At 43.5% G+C, this 24969-nt stretch overlaps 2 protein-coding genes across 3 annotated transcripts in view; one reads left to right on the top strand and one right to left on the bottom strand.

Annotated features, from left to right (window-relative positions):
- WRNIP1 (WRN helicase interacting protein 1) overlaps nt 1–24969 on the bottom strand; it is a 98082-nt gene that overhangs the window by 60522 nt on the left and 12591 nt on the right. The window contains exons 2-3 of the mRNA XM_033934854.1: nt 16368–16559; nt 13714–13961 (exon numbers count right to left, since the gene is read on the bottom strand). Coding sequence (XP_033790745.1) covers nt 13714–13961; nt 16368–16559 — 440 coding nt within the window. The remainder of the gene's footprint in view (nt 1–13713; nt 13962–16367; nt 16560–24969) is intronic.
- MYLK4 (myosin light chain kinase family member 4) overlaps nt 13887–24969 on the top strand; it is a 175864-nt gene continuing 164781 nt past the window's right edge. For both annotated transcript variants that reach the window (XM_033934850.1, XM_033934852.1), the window contains exon 1: nt 13887–14004. The gene's annotated coding sequence lies outside the window, so the exon portion shown is untranslated. The remainder of the gene's footprint in view (nt 14005–24969) is intronic.

Genomic DNA, 24969 nt, shown 5'->3' on the forward strand with positions numbered 1-24969 from the left:
CTGTGTAACTTCATCGAGTGTCCCTTAGTTTTTGTAATTTTTGATGGAGCGAAAAATCAATCCACTTGTATCCATTCTACTCCACTCAGGAATTTATAGACTTCAAATCATATCTCCCCTCAGCCGTCTCTTTTCCAAGCTGAAGAGCCCTAACCATTTTAGTCTTTCCTCATGTTTTATATGTGCTCTTTTCTTCTTTGTTTCCCCTTCCCTGAAATGCCCTCTGTTCAGAAAAACTGCAGAGGGTACCCTCCAGACTGCATTGTACTTCTCAGCCCCGGAAGCATTTGTTCTTGGTCCCATGCCTGGGCTGATGACAGAAACCAGGGACTGGGAATTTGGCATGGTTCCACTGTACCTTCAGACTCGGGTGGATGCCAAAGTGTTAAGTCATCCTAAGCCAGTGGTCTTCATGAATATTTAAGGAAGGCCATTCTGGATCTAAATGAGTCGGAGAGCTGCCAAATATCCTCCCAAGCAGGGCTGCAACACTGCTGACCAGTGTGTGTAACAATGACATCTATCCCCAAAAGCCTGCCTTCAAACTTCTCATTGGGTATATCCTCAAGGAGGTGGGCATTTCCAAATACTTTATTTATTTCAGTATTTATTTTCCGTTCTATCTGTAATATTCTAGATGGATTACATGAATACATTTCATAATTCATTCCACAACAAAAGGGCATTACTAACCTTTGCATGTATCTTTACATATGTCACACGTATCAAGCTCAACAACAGACATAGTTAAATATTCATATGTAATATTCCATCTTTTTAATAGCTGTATTTTCCTGGATCACATACAAAACCAGTTATCAACCATCAAGAAGGGATATTCCATAAACTCTGCTTAATAAGCCTCTTTACACAATGAAGTCATAAATACATAAAATTTCTTGTTGAAATCCAAAGCGGTTGTTGAGAAATCTTCAAAAATCTGTAGGGGATACTTTTTTTTGCCTCACCCTATATATTAGGAGAATTAAGCTTTGAAAGCAAGGAGCGGTAGTAACAACCAAAGAAAAAGATAATTAGGAAAATAGTTGATATCTCAAAAAGTACGGCTGGTACAAGCTAGGCAGTACGTCATACAGGAGTTACAGATAAGTTTACATATAATTCACTATTTAGTAACATTACAATAAGTTACTTAATAAAACATGAATGAAGAGCCAATGAGGAAGTGCAGCGGTTAGTAAAACTCTATAGACTGTGTTTTATACACAATAGAGTGCTGCTTCTGATGGCTCCTTCGCGATCAATGAAATAATCTTGATTGAATGAAGAATGAGATGTACTATACTTCTATGACAAGATTTATTTGGAAAAAGGAATGATAGGTCTATTTTTTTGGACTGGAGTTAATCTGACAGTTTATAAAATGGCATAATAAGGGGTATAGTATTAGTTAGGCCATGGCACCTAGTGTCGCAAATCTGTATGTTATTGATTTTGAGGTAAAGCATCTTTACCCATCCTCCTGGATGGCTTACATCACCGTTTGGTTACGCTACATCGATGATGTTTTTCTTATTTGGTCTGACACCTCAGGGAGGTTTCATGAGTTTTTACAATGGCTCAATTCGCTAGACATACATCTGAAATTTTCAGCGGTTGTTGACACCCTTACAGTCACTTATTTGGACACCGTGGTTACTGAGTTTGCTGGCAAATTGGTCACTACTGTTTTCAGGAAACCCACTGATCGCAACACTTACCTTCATTATTCTAGCTTGTCATCCCACCCGTTTAAAGCAGTCATTGCCGGTTAGTCAATTCCTCAGGATTCGACATATATGTTCCACCACTGCCAAGTTCAAAATTCAAGCCAAACTGATGACTCAGCATTTAAAACCAGGGGTTACCCTGACTGAACCATCAAACGTGCTTACCTCAGAGCTCGACATGCTAATCCTGAGTTGTTACGTATGGCTGCCCATAATCCAACCTCTGATCGTCAAATTTGTGTCATCTCTTTTTCTAATCAATCCCATCAAGTTGCCAACATCATCAGAAAACATTGGCATGTTTTGGACTCCCATGCTATCTTCAGGGATCCTCCTCGGATTGCGTTTACTCATTCTAAAAACCTGAGCAACTTGTTAACATCTATGGCCCCTCAGTTTACTCATGTTCAAGGGAGTCATAGCGCATGTGGTCACTGTAATATGTGCCATAACACCCTCTCTATTTCTAGCTGGCAACATCCCCAAACCCAATGGGTGTACAAACTAAGACATCAAACTACGTATCTCTCAGCGGGTTATCTATTTAATCATTTGCCCATGCAACCTTATATATGTGGGGCGTACCAGTAGGAAAATCAAGACCAGATTGTCCGAACATAAAAGCAGGCTCAACACCGCCTCTTTGTCTGCTCCTTTAGTTCCCCAATGTCTGGACAAGGGCCATGATTTTTATGAATTAACATGGTTCGTTTTAGAACAACTGCCCGGGGACTTTAGAGGAGACAAGATGGCTCGTATTCAACTAAGGGAACAGTTTTGGATTTTTCATTTACATACTGTACAACCCCATGGACTCAATGATAACATCGAGTGGAATTCCACTTTAAAGAGTTCCTTTTATTCCACTTTGAAGAGTTCCAGAAGTCTCATTTTAACATAAACGTGTATTTTCTCCCATTTCCAAGGTCAGTATTTCACATAGAAAGCGATAACTAGTTTCCAGAATTCAATGCTATATGTAAGTAAAGAACCAGAGTGATCCGTTAGATCTGATCAATGCCCAGTGTTTTTTTCTCATCCCTTAAACTAGTACAGAATATATTCCCATCCAAGTGACTTTCAAAACGGAAGGTTAAACCAGATTAATGCATAAAAGACCACTTCTACTCACAAGAAAAAAAGATGTAAAACGTAAAAAAATTGGAAGACTTTTCTGAATCAAATCAGCATTCTTCCAAACTAAGAAGCAGTGGTGTACCTAGCATATGTGACACCCGGGGCCCATCATTTTTTGACACCGCCCAACCATCTGTATGAAAAACATGATTTTTAGTAACAATCCACACGCCACACAAGAGTGTACCTAGCAAAAGGAAGCATCTTACATTGCAGTGAGCAGTACATCAATACACCCATTGTAAAACTAAACAAGCCAGACTAATACAGATCAATCCTGCACAGTCAATCCTAACAGAAAACCATGTCATTCGAACACACAGAACACACCTTTGCCTAGTATGGAATATGTAATCACAAACTAACCCCTCCCCCTTTTACAAAACTGTAGTGTGTTTTTTAGCCATGGTGGTAACAGCTCAGACTCTCACAGAATTCTGAGCATCAGAGCTGTTACCACCATGGCCGGCGCTAAAAAATGCTCTACAATTTTGTAAAAAGGGGGGATAAAATAGAAATACGTAGACAAAGGTTAAATTGAACCACCAAAAAGCTGGACTCTGCATACAATGCAACACCACAGAAACAGCGATGCATCTCCCCTAAAGCAAAAAAATAAATAGAATTTTTTTCTACCTTGTCTTCTCTGGTTTCTGCTTTCCTCATCTTCTTGTCACTCTCTTCCTTTCATCTACTGTCTACCCTCTCTCTATCCCTTCTATATGGCATTTTCTCTCCTTCCAGAAACTTTATGCCTCCCCCTTCCATCTCTCCCTTCACCCCCATTGGTCTGGCATCTCTCTTCTCTTCTTCCCTTCCCAATCCCACACCCCCACGGTCTGGCATTTCATTATCTCCTCTCCCTTCCCCCCACTTCCATCAGCATCTGCTCTTTTCTTTCCCTCCAACCCAATTCCATCCAGTATCCTTTCCCTGCACAACAATTCCATCAGCATCTGCCCCCTTTCTTTCCCTCCAACCCAATTCCATCCAGTATCCTTCCCCTTTATGTCTCTCCTCTTTCCCCGAACACCAATTCCATCAGCATCTGCCCCCTTTCTTTCCCTCCAACCCAATTCCATCAGTATCCTAGCCCCTTATGACTCTCTCTCCTTTCCCTGCACACCAATTCCATCAGCATCTGCCCCCTTTCTCTACTTCTACCACCCTGAACCCATTTTTCTCCCTCCACCACCCTTCTAAGGTCCTCTATCCCTCCAAACCAGCAAGGTCCCGCGATGACTGCTTCTGCTGCCTCTGCTCCGGAAGACGTAAGTGACGTTGGAGGGGGTGTGCCGGCAAATGCAGGGAGTTGTGGCAAGGTCCCGCAATGACTGCGGCTGCTGTTCCACCCCCCCACCCCCCCCCCGGACATCACTTACATCATCTGGAGCAGAGCCGGCAGACGCAATTATTGTGGGACCTTCCTGCACTTCAGCACGGCTGCAGACTCTGCTTTGGAATAAGTATGGCAGCCGAACTGAGGTGCAGGTGCCATTTAAAGCAGCATGGGAGGTTATGGACCCGGCCAGCTGTGCACCCCCCCTAGGGATGGCACCCAGGGCGGTCCCCACCCCCCGCTCCATCTTTGGTACGCAACTGCTAAGAAGAGTACTGAATATTAAAGGATCATATACACACATCATATACCACAAGACTCATTTTCTGCATTAACATTCATTTGGTTCTGTAGGAGCCAAGCAGGAAGACAACCCACGTCCCATTCAGCACAGATGTAAGGCCCTGGCCACAGAATGACTAGAAGACCCAACAGCTGCAGCCAGATCCAGTATATGCTCTTAGTAAATGACTCCTTAAGTGAAAGAAAAATATGTTGCTTTTTAGGACCCGATACGTCTTAAAAAATGAGTATGGGGGCGTCACGTGCCTGCTCGTAAGATGGCTGCTTAGCTCCTCTCCTCTGCTTCAGCCCCGTTAAACTTTTTCCACGTTCGGCCCCGAAGCAATCAGTGCGACCGGAAAACGCACTAAAAACGTTGCAGAATGTCTTCTAAGCAGGGTAAGACCGATTCCTCCTCTGCCGCGACTCCCAGCACGCCACACTCTGCCTCAAAGCGCTCTAAACATGAGCCACCATCTCCCGCCAAGGCCTCTTCCTCCGGCGCGGCCGAAAATAGCTCCTCAATCTCCCACGACCTGCAAGTTCTTCGCGAGCTAATGCAAGAGAATCTCGCTGCCACCACTGAAATTAAAAGTGAGATGTGCACCATAATGACCCAACTAAAACACCACAATGCCCGCCTGGATCTCACTGAGGAGCGGCTTACAGCACATGATTCTCAATACCAGGCAATCCAGCGTGATGTACATAAGATCACCTCCTTGCAATCTGACCTGGAAGATTTATCTAATAGAATGTGTCGGAGCAATGTACGCCTCATTGGATTACCAGAATTAATAGAAGGATCTGATATACTGGCGTTTTTACATACTTTCATCCCTGACATACTGAAACTTCAGTTTTCTCCACCTCTAGAAATTGAGAGAGCACACAGGGTTCCCTCGGGCCCTCCATCGCCTGCTAAGCCTCCCAGGCCGGCAGTTTTAAAATTACTACGCTACCCTCAAGCCATCCAAATTCTTCAAACTGCAAGGTCTGCTTCAAATTTAATGGCAGATGGCAAACGTATTTTGTTTGTTCCTGATGTCTCAAAAGTAACTGCTCAGAAAAGAAAAGCTTTTCTTTCCATGCGACCTCAACTTATGTCCATAGGTGCGCAGTACGGATTATTCTACCCGGCCCGCATGAGAGTGACATACCATAACCAGACCAAGAATTTTGATAGTCTAGTGGATCTTCAAAAATATCTGGATGAATCCATAGGAGTCATGACCTGATCTCCTATACTTGATTGCTTATCCCACTTTCCATTTTGTGGGGCCGCACCCAGCATTTATTCTGACAATGGGGCTGATTGCGGAGAGATTGCTGAGCCTTTCTTGCCAGCATGAGATCCCATTCTTGGATCTTCATTTGTTTTATTCTTCTCAGTGACTACAAGCATGTTTCCTATGTTGTTTTAGTTTTTTCCTTCTTCGCTTCCTCCCTTGTGGATGAGATACCCACCATTGTTTCTACCCATGCTCCACTCTCCTATCTCCAATATCATCTGGATTACACCGCTGCAAAGCCGCCTTGATGACTAAACTTCATATTGTCTCTCTCAATGTCAAAGAAATCAACCATCCAATCAAAAGAAAGAAGATTCTACACTACTTCAAGCACCTTGCTGCGGACATCTGCTTAATACAAGAATCCCACCTTACTCTGGATGAAGCACAGAAACTACCTGGGGGTTGGGTAGAGCATTGCCTTGCCGCTCCAGCTCAGAACAAAAAGAATGGAGTTATCACCTTGATAAAGAAAAATCTAAATTTCCAGCTATCCTCACACAGCTTCGACCCTAATGGAAGATGGTCTATAATCACGGGATCCATTTTAGGCAAATCCTTGAACCTCTTCAATGTCTACGCCCCCAATGCGGATGACCCTTCCTTCTTCCAAGCTTTTCAATCACTCAATACCTCTTCTTTGACCTCCAACACCATCTTTGCAGGAGACCTCAACTTTCCGATAGATCCCTTCATCGACCGCTCCTCTACTTGCCGTCCTGCCAAACTGAGGGTTTGAGCGGCACTCACCAAGCTCATGGACCTCCATGGATGGTCGGACATTTGGAGAATCCTCCATCCCACCACTAGAGATTACACCTTCTACTCTGCTCCCCACCAATCCCACTCAAGAATTGACTATATTTTGGGCTCCAAAGACATTGTGAACCTTGTCACCTCATCACAAATTCATGATATCACAATTTCCGATCATGCTGCTGTATCTTGCACCCTCAACTGGTCCACCAATCCTTCATTTCGACAATGGCGACTAAACAACTTTCTTCTACACGACGAGTCCTTCCTCTCTCACATCAAATCAGAATCTCAAACTTTCTTCGCCAATAACCTCAACTCAGTATCGCATTTTTCAACCATTTGAGAATCCTATAAAGCCTGGCTTAGAGGTGAAGTAATCAGCTTTTCAGCTTTCCAACTCAAAAAACGTAAATCTACTTTGCACCAACTTGAAACTGATATTCACGCTAGTGAATCCCAATTGTACAATCGACACGACCCTCTCCTATATAAGAAACTTCAACAATTAAAATTTCAATATAACGAAATCTTTAGTTCCCTTGCATCAGCTTCCATCTTTCGTCGATCTGCCACGTATTACTCATCATCCAACAAGACTGGTCACCTCCTGGCTACTTACCTAAAAGGCAAACGCTCAAAAAACCAGATCACCCACATCAAGTCCTCTGATGGTAGTATTCACACTTCCACCAAAGATATGCTTAATGATTTCCGCTCTTTTTATGAAGAGCTCTACTCGTCTGACAATCTTTCATCTGATTGTTCCATCATTGATTTTCTTCGTCCCCTGAACCTGCCTGCACTAACAGAAATACAGCAACAATCCCTTCAACAGCCAATATCTTCGGATGAAATTATTCAGGCCATAACCTCCCTACCTTCAGCTAAAGCACCTGGTCCTGATGGCCTCTCATCGGAATTTTTCAAATCATTTTCTACCCTCCTGACGCCTCACTTACTTTCCTACTTTCAAGATCTACAATCAACTCCGCATGGACTCAATCGCTTCCTAGAAGCCAATATCATCATTCTCCCAAAACCGAACAGGGACCCTCAGTTAGTAAAGAATTATCGCCCTATATCTTTGTTAAATCTAGATTATAAAATATTTGCTAAAATCCTTGTGTTTCGCATAGAAAAAGTTATGTCTTCTTTAATCCACAGAGACCAAGTTGGATTTATGAAGGGTCTCTATGGAGCTGATAACACTAGACTCCTATGCACTACGTACTACACTATGCCCGATCGAGCACTACTCCAGCTGTTCTTGCTTCGCTAGATGCTGAGAAAGCGTTCGACAGGGTAGAGTGGAAGTACCTTTTCGCTGTCCTAGCTCAATATGGTTTCCCTCCATCCTTCATTCATTTAATATCACTGCTCTACCAGTCTCTCACTGCTAAATTAATAGTCAATGATGAAGCCTCTTCGCTGTTTCCACTTCATAGAGGCCCCCGTCAAGGTTGTCCAATGTCTCCTCTTTTGTTTAATTTAGCCCTTGAACCTCTCCTCACAGCCATCAGACAGTCCACAGACATCAAAGGCATAACCATCGCCAATATTGAATTCAAAATCTCGGCTTATGCAGATGATGTCCTCCTGTACTTGTCTGACCCGGAACCTTCACTGACCTCCCTAATGCAATTGATTTCTTCCTTTTCCTCGCTCTCAGGTTACAAAATCAACTGGGACAAAACAGAACTCATGCCCCTCAATGATTCTTGCCTCCCCTTTGTTTTCTCCTCTCAACCTTTCACGTGGGTCTCTAAGGGAATCAAATATCTTGGAATCACTTTCGATAGGGATCTCTCTTCCACTATCCAAGCAATCTGCTCCACTCTTCTAAGCCAGATTTCTACCACCCTGTCATCTTGGTCTCCCTTACACCTCTCTTGGTGGGGCCGTCTCGATTCTTTAAAAATGGTTGTGGTTCCGAAATTAACATATATCTTCAATATGTTTCCTCTATTGCTTCCCCCTATTGTATACAAAAAATTGGAAGCTAGAATGCTAAGTTTTCTATGGAATGATAAACCCCATAGAATCTGTCTTAAAAAGTTGAAAACCCCTACTTTACAAGGTGGAGTTAACTTTCCAGATCTCCTTAGTTATCATAAAGCCTTTGTCCTTAGACAGGGGGCTGAATGGTTTGTATCTCCCTCCCCCAATGACCACCCCAATTGGCTGCGCCTAGAAATGTCTTTGATGTCTCCCTTTCCGCTGATCAGACTTCTGGGCACTAAGAACATCCCAAACCTTTCCAGAAATCCCATCATTGCGACCACTCACAAAACCCTCATGGATCTTGATGCCCACTTGGACATTCCTTGGAACGAATCTTCCTTCTGTCCCTTATGGTATAACAAATGTCTTCTAATAGATAAAAAACCCATCTGCTGGCCTTCCTGGTTTCAACAACAAATTTGGGACCTCGGGTCCTTATGCCGACCAGATGGGTCTTACCTTACTTTTCATGAGGTCATGGACTCTTTCTCACTCAAAGAATCACATTTTTATAAATGGTTACAACTGAAATCTTCCCTCAATAAATCAGGCCTCCTACCTATTCCAGTTAACTCTACTCCCTCTTTATATTCCCTTTCTCATCAATTCTTAGCGCTGGGTCATACAGCATCACACTTTTATAAACTCCTCAAATCCCTTCTTCCCTCCTCGTTAACTCCATTACACTCCTCATGGGAATTGGACTTGGGGATTCAAATATCCGATGAAGTCTGGAACATGGTCTATAAATCCACTTTTCAAACGTCCCGCTCTGCATCAATCCTTCAACATATGTTTTTCTTGCTTCACAGGGCCCCGTGGACCCCAGTCAAATCTCATAAAATCAACCCCACTTACTCCAACAAATGTTGGACATGCCAAACTGAGGTTGGTACCCTGAAGCACCTTCTTTTCTCTTGCCCAGCAATCAGCTCCTTCTGGTCCTCAGTTTGGGCTACAGTTTGCACAGTCTTTCAGATCAATATTCCATTGACTTACCAAATGCTCTTACTAAAATCTTCCGCAATGCCTGATAAACTCTTAGACTCAGATCATTTTCTCTTTGATATTTTGCTCTCCTTGGCCTTAAAGACTATTCTCACATATTGGAAGGATTTATCCAAAGCTACACACTCACAATGGTGGAACCTCGTTTGTCTCACGTACAGAACTGAAGCTTATTTGGCCAAGTCCTCCAATAAGTTTCCTCAATTCCAGCTCAGATGGAATCTATTGAAACTCTACCTGCACTCTTCTCTCCCTTGAGTGGATCCTTCTCTAGTCTCTCTCCTCCCTTCCCCTGTTTCTTTTACTCATCTTCTTACTCATTTATTTGTTTATTTATTTATTTATTTTCTGTTTATTTTCTTTATCTCTTTCTTTTTCACACTTATCTCTCTCTCTCCCTTCTCTATACCTGGAACATGCTTGTTTAAGTTAGCATACTGTTTGTTGTATTAGATATGCTATGGAGGAAATTTCTTGATTAATGTATGAATCCATGTTCATGTTTCGCATTACATTATTTGTCTTTATTGATTCCATTCATTGGCATATCTTTTGTTTTCTACTACTATGGATTGTTTTATTCCATACTCTGTAATTTTGCAAATATTCAATAAATAAACGTTGACTAAAAAAAAAAAAAAAAAAATGAGTATGGAAATTTCCAACTACATAAAAGAGTATTAAAAAATAAACATACCCTGGAACTCAGGGAATAATGTCAGTGGAGGACAGTGACCTCTGCAACCAATGCCACAGTTAAATATAATCAGTTTTAGCCCATATCTAGTTCCCTAGAGAAATGACTTTGGATCGTGGGAACTGGTGTATTTAGTTTTCCATTTTACATATAGGGCTCCTTTTACTAAGGTGTGCTAGCGGTTTTAGTGCGCGTTTACTGCGCGCTACAATGCCCCGCACGCTAGATGCTAATGCCTCCATAGAGCTTGCATTAGTATTCTTCGTTTAGCTCGGGGTTTGCTCGCGCTAAAAACGCTAGTGCATCTTAGTAAAAGGAGCCCTTAATGGGGCCCCTTTACTGAGCTATGAAAGATACTTAACATGGATTTTAACACTCAACAACAGTTTAAACATGTTAAAACCTATGTAAACACCTAATGCGGAAATTCCAATTGACATCTTCATCTCTTGAAAACCACTGTCCACGAAGAGATTTCTTCAAAACTCAGAACAGGAAATAATCTGAGGGAGACAGGTCAAGACTGCAGGGTGGATGGTTCAGCTGCTGAAACCCACATTCTCAGATGGTAGCCTGTGATTGTCGTGACATGTGCACTGGCGCATTATTGTGAAGAAGCAAAATGCCTGCTGTAAGTTTTCCTTGCCTTTTCTCCTTGATTGACTCCCACAAAGCAATCACAAAGAGATTTCTTCAAAACTCAGAACAGGGAAACAGAGGGAGGAGGCTAAGGCCACGATTGGCTCAGTCAAGCCAAACAGGGCCTTAAGACTCCTCCCCCTTATGTCCTGTGATACAGAAGGAGGAGGATAAGGCCCTGATTGGCTCAGAATCTTAAAGCCCTTCCCCGTGCATTACATGCCACAGGGAAGGGTTGGTCAGCATGATATGAGGGAATGGGCATCTCTCCTGCCATATTTTTCTCACGCAGGGGGGCTGCATGACAGGAGGTAATAGGTATCCTCCTGCCGATTTTTGCTAGGGTGTGGAGGGAGAGGATTCCCGGTGGTGCATTCATCAGGAGTCAGCGGGGAGGGCTGTCATCGGGGGGATTCCTTTTTTTTAAATGGGGCAGATATCATGTGTGTGTGTTAACATGCACAGCATCTGTGCCATTAAAAAAAAGAAAAAAAAAAAAAGGTTCCCCGCCCTGAACAGCTGAGCTCATGAACAGACAATTAGGGCCAGAGTCTATAAATGGCACCTAAACTCAGTAGGCACCTAGCAATACCTAAATCAACTTACACTTAAACACTGGTAGGTGTCAATGTTAGGTGCTTTTTATATTAAACCAGTGTTTTCCTGGTCTAATGTAGAGGCCTACCAGCACCTAACTCATTCCATGCCCAAACTCCGCCCCCTAATCACATGTACTTTCCATGTAGGCACCTCAGTGTAGACGCCTACCAAGTTAGATGACTACTAGCTAATTATTTTTAAATTGTTTTTTTTTAATGTTTTTATGGCGCTTTGAATTATCAGTGTCAATTAAGCCGATTAAAAAAAAAAAAAAAAAAAAAAAAAATATATATATATATATATATATATATTAAAGTTAAGCGCCTACATCAGTAGACACCCTGATCTAGCTGCCTATCAGTAGGTGCCTTTTATAGAATTAGGGCCTTTAGTTTCTAAATGGTCTCCTCCTCTTGTGGGACCAGGACATAATGTCATAAGGGAGCCAAGGACAGTGCAAGCAGCAAGTGGAAGATGCTACTTGCGCCAGTAAACATTGAAAGAGGTAGGGCGGGGAGGGGGCACTCAAGTGGCAGAGTGAGTGGCTATGCCAGGCACCCCTGCCCCAGGTGCCAACCTCCCTCATTATACCACTGATTGACTAGCCTAAGAGAGTCTTGAAATCTGACTTCCCAGAGGTATATTCGCTGCAACCTAAAATGGTCAAATTGATAAGATGATAAAAATTAAACAAAACCACTGCTCCATTCTCATGCTTTCCTAATCATCTTTCACAGAGTACCATACTGAATGTGCACAGCAAGTGCAAGGTCACAGATGGCATGATAAAGGCCTCTTGAAATTCAAACCCTCAGCAAGTACAGCTCAGTTAGGCCTTGTTCTCTAATCCTGCTCAAAAGGGTAGTCCCTCCTCCCCTCACACACACATAAAAAGCCAGCTGTGCTTCCTTGTTAAGTTCTACTATAACAAAAAAAAGTTCCAATAGTGTCACTGTTGTGCCGGCTGCCTCTAGCACGCTGTATTATCAGCGTGTTCTCTGCTGCTTGCGTTTTGAGCTCTCAAAATTTAAGAGATTCCTGAAGAAGGATAAACTGAAGCTCAGTTGAACCATCTACCTTTGAGCGCTCTTTGCCTCACTCGCAGCCTTATCCGGGCTTTTTCACCCTCCAGTGTCTCTGGGAGCCCCAATGTGCACGGAGCTCCTATTGAGATAAGCGATTGATTTTTTTTCTTTTTATGTTTGTGCAGTTTTCTGTTCTGCCGATTGTGTTGGCGCAGCTTTGGCAAGCACATATATTTATATTTTTTTGTTAATTATTAAGTGTGATTACACTATATTTTCACTGTTTCACCTTACACACATGAAGACTCGATGATGGTGTGGTGTGTTGGGCTGGTGCCTACACACGGATTCTAGTATTGAACGTTAATTCGCTCATCTGACTTCTTAATTCACACTGAGGTCTTCTCACACATTAAATATTATTTATCTATTAGCTTCCTTTTTGCTGCGCCCCACAGCCAGCACAACAGTGACACTATTGGAACTTTTTTGTTTTAGTTTAAGTAGATGTTCCAGAAAATTTGGGTTTTTCTAACCTTGATAGTTCTCCTTGTTAATTTGAGCACGCAGAGGTGCCTCTGGTACTCTTTCTGATTATACTGTACAGACTGCAGCAAATGGTAAACTCAGAATCTCAGTGACTTCTACAAAAGGAATTTCATTCAGCTTCAATTTCCATAATCTCCAAGTAAATAAAATCACAATAGCTGGCAAGGGTGTAGCTTTATTTTCTTTTGTCCTACTGATGATAATAGTGTTCAGAAAGGGTTAATATGTCTCTGGCCAGGACAGCTGGAACATGCATGCCACAGGGAGGGGGAAGTGTATATACAGCAACCAAACACAGCTACTTGCCTTTCCTCCCTGTCTCCTCCCCACCCAACCACTGAGATAAAAGTTATCATTCCAAGCTATGACAAAGACTGTGCTCCTGAAAACAGATCCCCTCTTCAGCCACCCTGTATGTTATTCTCTCCAGTCAGAGCTGCAGGAACAAGCATATAATCATACGTAAGGATTATTTTTGAGATATGGTGCGATACTGAAATGCTCGCTTTTTTATCACCACCAGATTCCTGCTTTCATTGCTTTTCTTTGCCATTCATATCCTTACCCAATTCTCTTCCCCCTTCCTTTTCCTCTGGCAACCTGCCACTAGATCTTCTGTGTTCCCCAAGGTGACAAGCTGCTGTCTATTACTTACTCAGAGCGGCTGCCGCCACCGCTGCTGCCATCCTCAGAGTCTGAGTGTGCATCTTGCTTAAGCACTCTTATTCCCAGGGACTTGATAGCTCGCATCAAAATACTTTCCATCGCCTCGACAGAGAGCTTCTCCAGCACAATCACACGACATCGGCTTAGAAGGGCAGAGTTGATTTCAAACGAAGGATTTTCTGTTGTTGCCCCAATCAGCGTCACAGTGCCACATTCTACGTGCGGAAGGAAAGTATCCTGAGCATGGGAGGAAAGCAGAAGAAACTGTGAGCTATCCCATGTGAGTACACAAGCCTGAGGTTTTCACTTGCACTTTTGAAGGTTCGCAGTTGTGTCAACACGCTGATGGGGTTTAGGTGCTAAGTATAGTTCTTCCTCCATATTCGCGGGGGTTAGGGGCAAAGCTAACCCGCGAATACCAAAATAATGCAAATAATTTTTTTCAATCATATTCGCAGTATTGTGGTTAGACCATGCTAAAGTGTTGAAATTTTTTCTCTGCCTTTGACTAACCACGTTGAAAAAAGCACTGAAAAAAAAAAAGCATCAACCTTTTTCTCGGCACTCTAGGATGAGATCATTTTTATTGGGGGGTGAGGTAAAAACTGAAGTCGCATGCGCTGAACCTGCAAATACGGAGGGAGAAGTATATTTTTCCAGTCAAGTTTTTAAGATATCTACAATGGGCTTGCATGAGAAGTCTGCATGCACTGTCTCTATTGGAATGTATGCAAATCTTGCTCCTGTATATTCATTTTGCGTATCCTGAAAACTGTACTGGCCAGGTGACTCCCGAGGACTGGGTTGAGTACCCCTGTCTTAGACAGAGGACTGGCTCAACCATCAAGCAGACTAGGCAGTTGTCTAGGGTGGCAGTTAAAAAATAGCTGCAGTAAAGCGAAATAATGGTTCCCAATTGTCATGCTAACTCAAAGAACCAGTCAGTGCATACTTTTTTACCCATAAGAGAGGTAATCAATTTTTAAATAGTACCTTAAAGAATTGAAAATAGCCCTCATTATGTATGTATACATGAAGCAAAGTTTAATACTTAAAAGTATGATGTCCTCTATAAATTTGCAAGAAATGCTTTTATTGAGAAAGTATTGGGGGTGATCATGATTGTTAAATGTAATTAGCAAACTCTTGAAGGGGGCCTTAAGGATTGAAAAATAATTGAGGAGGACACGGGGCCAAAGTTTCACCGAGAGCAGAAGTTGCTGGGGATCCCATGCTCTCCTTTCTGCCCGTTCCCCTCTGCCGAAGCCAACCCAGAAGGCTTCCCTACGATGTCAGAGCTGACATCAGAGGGAAGCCTTCTGGGTCAGCAGGGGATCCCAGTTACCTCCTTCATGTTGCATCAGCGGCCCACTAAGAGAACTTATGGATAAATAATTTCTTGTCACTACTAAGATGTGTAAAAAAAAAAAAAATGCACCCTATCCAAGAAAAATAGCTGAGGCTGCACTCACAAAGGCTGATAAAGCAGAGTAGTTAAGAAGTTTGCCACCTGCACCCAAAATTTCCCAATCAGAATATCCCCCTCCCCCCCAACACACACACACTGCATGGAAGAAATTATTATGACCTATGTGACATTTCTCACACTGTGCAGTTTCCAAACGACCCATCATGAAACAACTTTGAATGGGCACGCTTTTTAATGCAGAAGTCAAAGGGACTCCTTGTGCAGAGCATTCACAAGAAGTCCCAGTGGTGGCTGGAGGCATGCCACTACCTTCTGTATTAAAGAAGCAGCGTGAAGAGGAGGGGAGTGGCTTGGAAACTGGGTGGCGCAGCTTCGGTATTTCTGCTAGCAAGGTGTGTTTAGTGTGGATGGGGGAGAGGGAGGAATATGTTGAGCCATGTTCACCTCTGGGTACCCCTAAAATTGGAGGGCTGGCTAGGTATAGACTTGACTTTATAGAATAGCCGCAGAGCCAGGTATTAACATGCAGCATAGGTGGGAACATTTACACTAGCCAGAGAGTTGGCATCAGTGAGAGGACTTAAGTGCGACAAGTACATGTGTAAGTTAGTGTTCTGTAAATTATGCACTTACGTAGGAGTACTGCCTATCTCCCGACCATATTATGCCTTTGTGTATTAGTGTATATTTGTAGAATAGTGCTTTCACTCCTATATCCCAACATCCTGCTTAAGTGAACACATATATACTAACACACTTAACATTTGCACGCGCAACACATGAATAAATGTTAGTGCCTAGGTTACAGAATTGCCTTCTTAGAACCTAGATCCTTGTGAAAGGTAAAACAAGATAAAACCTCATTACTATTATGGATTCACAAATGTTTACACTTGAAACACAGGAAAATAAAAGGAACTACGCAAAATCTGACAGAATCAGTGAGAAAGGGGGATCCAAACCCACATTCTAGGCACATCCTCACTGAGGAACATTATAAGACGCAAGAATTTTGATAAATATACAAATGTCAATGCTTAGGATATAAGCAGCATATAAGAAATAAAAATATAAATACATTTTAAAAATGCACACATGGGTCTGCAATATTGTTGAGAAAATGACTGCTTAGCAGGCAGTTGGTTGCTATATACTTTAAGCTTGTCATATTGAACGGATAGCTTGGTTCTTTCTGTGGCTAAGCTAGCTAGTACCTGTTGCAATTTGTTGAAACGATGAATCTCATCAACAAAGAGGATGGTTTTCCTCTTGAAGAGTCGCAGTTCATTCTGAGCCTGCTTTATCACTTCCCTGACATCATTCGTGGTTGCATTCGTTGCTGACAGGGTCACAAATCTGGTGCCGTTCTTCTTGCTATTTTTAGCTATGATATGAGCCAAGGTGGTCTAAAACAGAAAAATAAACTCAGATATAAATTTATCTATCTGAATACAGCACAACCTAAAAACAGCCACAAATAAAAAAGCACCTGTTCTGTCCCCAGCTCAGGCAACTCTCTGCTCATCTATCATCTCTTTCCACCTCATTTACCTAAACTGTGTATAACCCAGACTAACGCTGGGGCAGAGGTGGGGGCTTTGGAGAAGAGAAAAGGACTCGAACACTTGGGATTCTACAGTATAGCCATGTAATGGAGACTATTCTTTAAGCAGTAGCTCAGAAACATAAGGGAAGTAGTAAAGGACTGTTTGTGGTAAGATTAGCACCAGGAATACTTGCTAATAAAAACATACAGACAATGGAAGGAAAAGATAACTGGACTCAAACAGATCCCTGTCATGGGGTGGTGGGGGGGGGGCAGATCATGTAATCTTGTGGGTTCTCTCATCCCAATTGGTTTTTTTTTTTTTTTTTAAATCAATCAAGGTTTTCTTTCTAAAATGGGATATTTTGGCTTTGTGATAAGACCAATATCACCTCAAGCTCCAGTACCAGGTGAAAACCAAGACAATATGCTGCCTTCGTACACATCTAAGTGCAGCCTATTGCTTGCAGATTGTTTCTTGAGAAAATAAAAACACAAAACAATTCTATAGAAACTGTACTTAGATTTGGTTAATCTGAACTGTAATTAAATTTCTACCTGAATTTAAGGAATTTAACCTTCCCTCACCCAAATAATCACGTTGCAAGACAGAAAGCAAGTAATACATAAAAACACACATTTACACAGATAACAGACATTATCATCGATAAGGCAACTTTGTAACAAAGAGTCCATAAAAATTGTTAAGAATGGGAGAACTTGGGGGGGGGATTCAAACCTGACATTATTGAGTTTATGAGAGGGTAGGAAACAGAGGGTAGGGGTGAAGGACCACTACTCAGACTGGAGAAAGGTCACGAGTGGTGTTCCGCAGGGCTCGGTGCTCGGGCCGCTGCTTTTTAACATATTCATAAATGATCTAGAAACAGGGACGAAGTGTGAGATAATAAAATTTGCGGACGACACCAAACTATTTAGTGGAGCTCGGACAAAGGAGGACTGCGAAGAATTGCAAAGGGACTTGGACAAACTAGGGGAATGGGCAGAGAGATGGCAGGATGAAGTTCAATGTTGAGAAGTGTAAAGTATTGCATGTGGGAAGCAGAAACCCGAGGTACAATTATACGATGGGAGGGATGTTATTGAATGAGAGTATTCCGAAAACAACTGAAAACCTGGCTTTTCTCTAGCATATAATAATCTCTTCTCCTGATTACATCCCCTCTTTTTATGCTTTGTAAACTCTTTCTCTTCTCTCTTCCCATATTTTTTAAACTCTGTAAACCGTGTCGAGCTCCACTTCAGTGGAGAAGATGCGGTATATAAACCTAAGGCTTAGTTTAGTTTAGTTTAGAGAGTACCCAGGAAAGGGGCTTGGGGGTAATGGTGGACATGACAATGAAGCCGACGGCACAGTGTGCAGCGGCCACTAAGAGAGCGAATAGAATGCTAGGTATAATCGAGAAGGGTATTACAACCAGAACGAAAGAAGTTATCCTGCCGCTGTACCGGGCGATGGTGCGTCCGCATCTTGAGTACTGCATCCAGTATTGGTCACCGTACCTTAAGAAGGATATGGCGTTACTCGAGAGAGTTCAGAGGAGAGCGACACGACTGATTAAGGGGATGGAAAGCCTTTCATACGCTGAGAGATTGGAGAAACTGGGACTCTTTTCCCTGGAGAAGAGAAGACTTAGAGGGGATATGATAGAGACTTACAAGATCATGAAGGGAATAGAGAGAGTAGAGAGGGACAGATTCTTCAAACTTTCAGAAAATAAAAAAACAAGAGGGCATTCGGAAAAGTTGAAAGGGGACAGATTCAAAACAAATGCTAGGAAGTTCTTCTTTACACAACGTGTGGTGGACACCTGGAATGCACTTCCAGAGGACGTTATAGGGCAGAGTACGGTACTGGGGTTTAAGAAAGGATTGGACAAATTCCTGCTGGAAAAGGGGATAGAGGGGTATAGATAGAGGTTACTGCACAGGTCCTGGACCTGTTGGGCCGCCACGCAAGCGGACTGCTGGGCTCGATGGACCTCAGGTCTGACCCAGCGGAGGCATTGCTTATGTTCTTATGTTACTGTACTGAGATTTCATGTTGTTGCTTAGTTGAGTTATATTGTTTGTTTTAATATTATGTATGTTTTTGTGTAAACTGCTTTAAGTGGTCTATACCTTTTACAAATAAATGATAAAAATAGACAATTATTCAATCTGGTTAGCTATGTATCTGGCAGTTTTCGCCTGCCCCTCTAGTGCAGAAGTTCTTAACCAATGGTGCCAAATTCCTAAGGGATGGAGAAGAAGGGTCTTGAAATCTGAAGCAATTTATCAAGTTTCTAGACATAGTGAAGACAGTTTTAGGACAGTTAGTGGTAATACAACTGTATACTACTTACAATTTTAGTGACATGCGAGCTCATAACGGGTTACAGGTTAACCATACATAATTTCAATACAAGAGATTAGTGGAATTACATCCATCAACCAGCAGGTGGAGATACAGAGCCCATAGACCAGATCATGACAGGAGTGTGAGCTCCACACCTCCTGCAGTCCGCTAGGAAGATCAACTGCTTTAACACCTAAGTAGCAGCAAGACCAGCTGCCTATAATAGGAGCCCTTGCCCTGATCCAACCAGGCATGTGAGCTCCTCCCCCTATATCCTGTTTAAGAGATCAATCTACCTGCTTTAAATATCAGCAGCAGTAGAAAAACAACTGCCACAGACCCGATCCTGCCAGGAGTGTGAACTCCTCCCCCTGCAGTCCATTGGAGAGATCAATCTGCCTGCTTTTAAATATCAGCAGCAGTGGAGATCAACTGCTTTTACACCTAAGCAGCAACGAGACCAGCCACAACCACCGAGAGCACACAGACCCGATCCTACCAAGAGTGTGAACTCTTCCCCCCATGCAATCCGCTAAGAAGATCGACTGTCGGCTCCGGGCGGCTTTCCCGCAGAGGAGAGAATCCTGCATTCACCGTGGGCCTCATCTGGGGCAGCCTCCTTGGAGCGGCTGGGGCACGGGCAGTGTGTCTGCGAGGGAATGCATGGATGGGAGAACATCGCAGGGGAGGAGACATAGGCATCCTGGGACTGTCTGCCAAGTCTCTTCCCTGAAGAAGCCCTTTCTGGAAACGTCAATCGCTCCTCCTAAACTTACTTGCTCCACTTCATCACTGACGCTGAAACCGTGGATTGAAGACAAAGTTTTATTTTATTTTTCTTTCCAGCATATGATTTATCTTTAATCTTATATATTGTTTTGCCTTTTGTCTTTGTTTTGTTCTATTTCTATCATTTAAATTTCTCCAGAATTCTACTGTTCAACGGCTCCCCCTTCTGCTTCTATTCCTTTCTCTCCTCTCTTCTACCTTCCAAAGTATTTAGATCAATGCTGTCTTGTTAAAATGTTTATTTTATTTTTATTTTTCCTCTAACTCTACTTTTCACTTCTCTATTACCCTCCAGGTACTTTAGTTAGATTGTGAGCCTTCGGGACAGTAAGGGAATTTTTCAAGTACCTTTCTTATTTCTAATCTTAATATATATTTTCTGTAAACCGCTTAGAACCTAACGGATGTAGCGGTATATAAGAAATAAATTACATTACATTACATTTGATTTATCCTTGGATATATCTTGGATGCACAGCCTCCTGGCCAACCAGTTTAGGTCCTCTCAAAGCAGTTGAATTAAAACACAAAGTAAAGCATATAAAAGGAATGAGACATATGAATCAAAAGACACATATGCAACTTCATTCCCTCACACGTGCTACCCGCACCATTGATGCTACAAATTCGAGAATACAATTTCAGCTGAAAGCATGCTGAAACCGTGCCTGAGAGTAACAAAACCCCGCAACAGGGTGGAGCTCTGGATTCATCTGCTGTGACTAAAGGAAAGAAAATTATCAGGTAAGAATATAATTTTACCTTCCTTGTCATCAACAGCAGATAAATCCAGACTAGTGGGATGTACCAAAGCAGTCCAAACGTAGGGAGGGAAATAAACCAGTGAACGGGAAATCCCTTGTCCCCAAATTCTGCCCTGCAGCACGCGTCCAAGGAGATACTACATTCCAGAGAATGTGTTACCCACGATCTTACTGAAGCTAACTTCCCTAGCACATGTGAGCAGGAGCCATCCTCACCTGAGAGCAGGAGCCATCCTCACCTGAGAGCAGGAGCCATCCTCACCTGAGAGCACCATGCTGCGGAAACCACAGCTACATCATCCCTCCAAGAATAGAATCAGTGGAACGCAGCCTCCTATCATGACTGCCAGGCCCCAAATAACCTCCTGTGGAATGGAACCATCATGCCTGGCAATGGTCCTTAGCTGATGACAAAACCCATGAGAACCACCACAGACCAGACCTTCTTTTCCTTGCAAGAGTCTAGGGCATCAAGCTTGGAAATGGGACAAGGGGAGACTCCTCCTCTAACTGAAGCCCTCTGAAGCACAAATCCTAAGGGCTCCCACAGGAGGTAAACTGCTGTACCTGGGCTCCGAACAGCTGTACAAGTGCCTTTCCCAGAGCCCCGAGATACAGCGACAACCTCAGACACTGAGACAGCTAATCCAACTTTTAGCCTACTCCTCCACATGATTGACCCAGAAGGAGTGGAAAGAAAATCTCTGAGCCATTGAGAAATAGCTGCAACTAGCCTAGCCCCAGCTGACTATCAGCCAGCTGGGATAAAACAAGTTACACTAGGCCGCAAGCGAAATGGCGCCCTGGCAAAGGCCAACCTCCTGGGGCCTGCCAAATAGTGAGGGCAAAGGCATCACTGCCAGAGGCAGCGTCCCTCCTCCGAGAGGAGAAAGACTGACAGCGGCGGTGCCGGCAACTGGAGCGACATTCCCCCCCCCATTTTAAAGCGGGAGGGAAAGGCCTTGGCTGCCCGCCCGCTGCTGCCCGCCCTAGCTGCAAGCCAGTGGCCGCGCGTGACTACGGCTGCGTGACTACGGCGCGTGACTGCGGCTCCTACCGCCCGCTGCTGCCCGCCCTAGCTGTAAGCCAGTGGCTGCGCGTGACTACGGCTGAAGCAACCTCGGCTGCCCTTCACGACAAAGGAGTAACAAACTCCTCCCACCGGTACCTCTCCGAAGAGAATGGCGACCTCTGTAGCCCCATGCCCGCCGAACAAGTGAGTTTATGGGACCTATGTATCCAGGTTCTTCAAGGGGGGAGGGGGAGAATGGACCTAGGAGCCCAGGTGTTTCCCTCCAAAATGGTACTGTACAGCCCCAGGCCCATATCTCCAGCGAAGCCTGAGCAGCAGGAACATGTCTCCAGCGAGGCCTGAGCTGCAGGGCTAAAGGAACATTTCTCTACTGCGGCCTAAACCACTGAAACCTACACAGGAGCATTTCCCCACCAAGGCCTAAGCCACAGGACCAAAGGAACGTTTCTCTATTGCGGCCTAAACCACTGAAACCTGCCCAGGATCATTTCCCTACCGAGGCCTGAGCCACAGGAACATTTCTCTACTGCGGCCTAAACTACTGAAACCTGCACAGGAGCATTTCTCCACCGAAGCCAAAAGGCCCAGGAACCTGCACAGGAATATTTCTCCACTGAGGCCAAAAGCCCCAGGAACCTGCACAGGAACGTTTCTCCACCGAGGCCAACAGCCCCAGGAACCTGCACAGGAATGTTTCTCTACCAAGGCCAACAGCCCCAGGAACGTTTCTCCACCGAGGCCAAAAGCCCCAGGAACCTGAATAGGAATATTTCTCAACTGAGGCCAAAAGCCCCAGGAACCTGCACAGGAACGTTTCTCCACAGAGGCCAACAGCCCCAGGAACATTTTTCTTTACTGAGGCTAAGCCAAGTATTCACGTGCTCCTGCACTACCAGAAGGCAAAGGGAGAAGTGCTAGTGTTGCAGCGCACAGGGAACTGTGCCGGCTTTTCTTCTTATGGGAAAAGACCCTCCAACCACATCAGCTTCTTCTCTCCACCGGCTGGGAGGGTGAAGGGACCTGGGTGGGCTCAGGTGTTGCACCTAAAGTTGGCTCAGTAAGGCCAACACCCCTAGGCTTTACTGAAGCTGCAGCAACAGCAGCAAATAGCCTTCCATCCTCAGAAGCCGAAACCAGGAACCAGAACAATAGCAGCCATTTTTCAGATCCAGAAAACTGGTGCTGGTAGCTGCAGCCAAGCCTGGCTGAAATCCACTGCAGAATCCAGGAGCAGTAAGAAGCCCATCCATCAGCCTGCTGGAGATAGAGTATACTGGTTGGCCAGGAGGCTGTGCATCCAAGATATACCCAAGGATAATTAAGTGCTCTCTATCTCCACCTGCTGGATGATGGATATAGTAATCCCATTAGTCTCTGGATTCATCTGCTGTTGATGACAAGGAACGAAGGTTTCAGTGTCTGCAATCTTCAGTCAGACAGCAAACATATAGGGTAGGGAAATAAGTGCATAAAAGAGTAATACAAATAAATAGTAATAAGTCGCATGCAAATTTATGGCATAGGACCAAAACACTGCTTAGATTTCTGCCCAGTAATGGATATTCAATACTTCACAGGAAGACCCCCTGCTAATGCTAACGAGCAACGGATTCTTGGCATGCAACTAACACAGGAAATAAGAGGAAGGCAGTCTGGGGGACCTAAAGGGACAAGATCAAGTTCCTTTTGCAGAAAAGAGAAAAAAAAAGCAACAATTTTTCCTGTGGTCTGTGGCAGTGACTGGAAGAATTACTAGCAATGCTCAAATTAAAGAAGACTACTAGTCTAAGTATCAATCTTCTTCTAAGAAATGATCAATCTATTTTGCATTTATTTATTAGAAAAGTTAAAACCCTCTTTGTCCAGTATTAAGAGGAAGCTGCTTTTATTCTTTCCAATCCAATGGATGCTGAAGAGAAATTAGACATAAAAGATCAAATACATCTGCCTGGGGGCAAAATAGATCTCAAAAATTTAACAAAATGAGCCTAAATTTGGTGAGGGTTCAAAACTGGTGAAAAGACAAAGAGTTTGAAAATGGACTAGGTGGAACCAAAGCTTACAAAAAATAAAAATAAAAAATACCCCCCCCCCAACCATACAAAACAGTGCATTTCTGTTTGAAAAATAATTCCAGCCTTAGTCTACAGCAAAGAACTTTTGCTAGATAAACACAGCAGTTAAGGAATTGTTCCTTTTAAACTGCCTATGCCCTCTTCTCCTCATGTCGAGTCACAGACTACACACCCAAACGCTGACACACATACACAGATTAGAAATAATTCCACTAGGCATGCATTCCATGCATTCTCTACCACACCACAACCTCCAAGTGCTGCCACAACCTCACCAAGTGCTCCCCTTGGACTATGTATTTCATTTTCTTTGTTGTGAGCAGTTCCCCAATCTTTATACTACACATACCAACCATTGAGAAAGGTAACAACTATTGACTGGAGTATTGTATGTAGTTTGTTACATGTCCTGCCTCCTAGCAGTGGAGAGGCCATAGCAATAACTGTTCCTATTTTACAATGGCAAACATCTTTGACATCTGTTCACAGTGACATTTAGGCGCTCATTTTCAAAGCATACGGATGTCTCAAAAGACCAAAATAAATGTCCGTGTGCTTGAAATGTCCAAACCCAAGTTTGCAACAGAATAGGGATGTCAAGTACTGCAGTACTTCCAAACAGCAAGGGGCTTGTTCTGGGCAGGATTAGGGAAGACCTGAAATCTGAACATCCAACAGCAATTACTGAAGTAGAAGAAACATCCATGTCTAAAATAGGAGGGCTTCCTTATTTAGACCTGTTTCAGGAACATGCAGGTTACAGAAAGGTACCCCAATTAAGAAGCTCTCCACTGGAGGAATTAAGGCACAACACCTCCTTAATCCCCCAGTGGTTGCTGTCCTCCTCCCTCTCCCCTGAAAATGAAACCAGACAGCTTCAAATATTATATGCATTCTTAACAGAGCAAGAAGTAGGTCTAAAGCAGTGGTCTCAAACTCAAACCTTTTGCAGGACCACATTTTGGATTTTTAGGTACTTGAAGGGCCTCAGAAAAAATAGTTAATGGCTTATTAAAGAAATGAAAATTTTGCATGAGGTAAAACTCTTTATAGTTTATAAACCTTTCCTTTTGGCTAACCGCCTCTTCTACGAAACCGCACTAGCGTTTTTTAGCGCAGAGAGAGCAGGCGCTGAATGGCCTGTGCTGCTGCCGATGTTCATTGAATGCCTTTGAACGTCGGGAGCAGCACGGGCCATTCAGCGCGGCTCCCCGCGCTAGAAACTGCTGGCGCAGTTTATTAGAAGAGGG

This window comes from Geotrypetes seraphini, chromosome 2 (genome assembly GCF_902459505.1).
Source record: "Geotrypetes seraphini chromosome 2, aGeoSer1.1, whole genome shotgun sequence".
Lineage (NCBI taxonomy): Eukaryota > Metazoa > Chordata > Amphibia > Gymnophiona > Dermophiidae > Geotrypetes > Geotrypetes seraphini.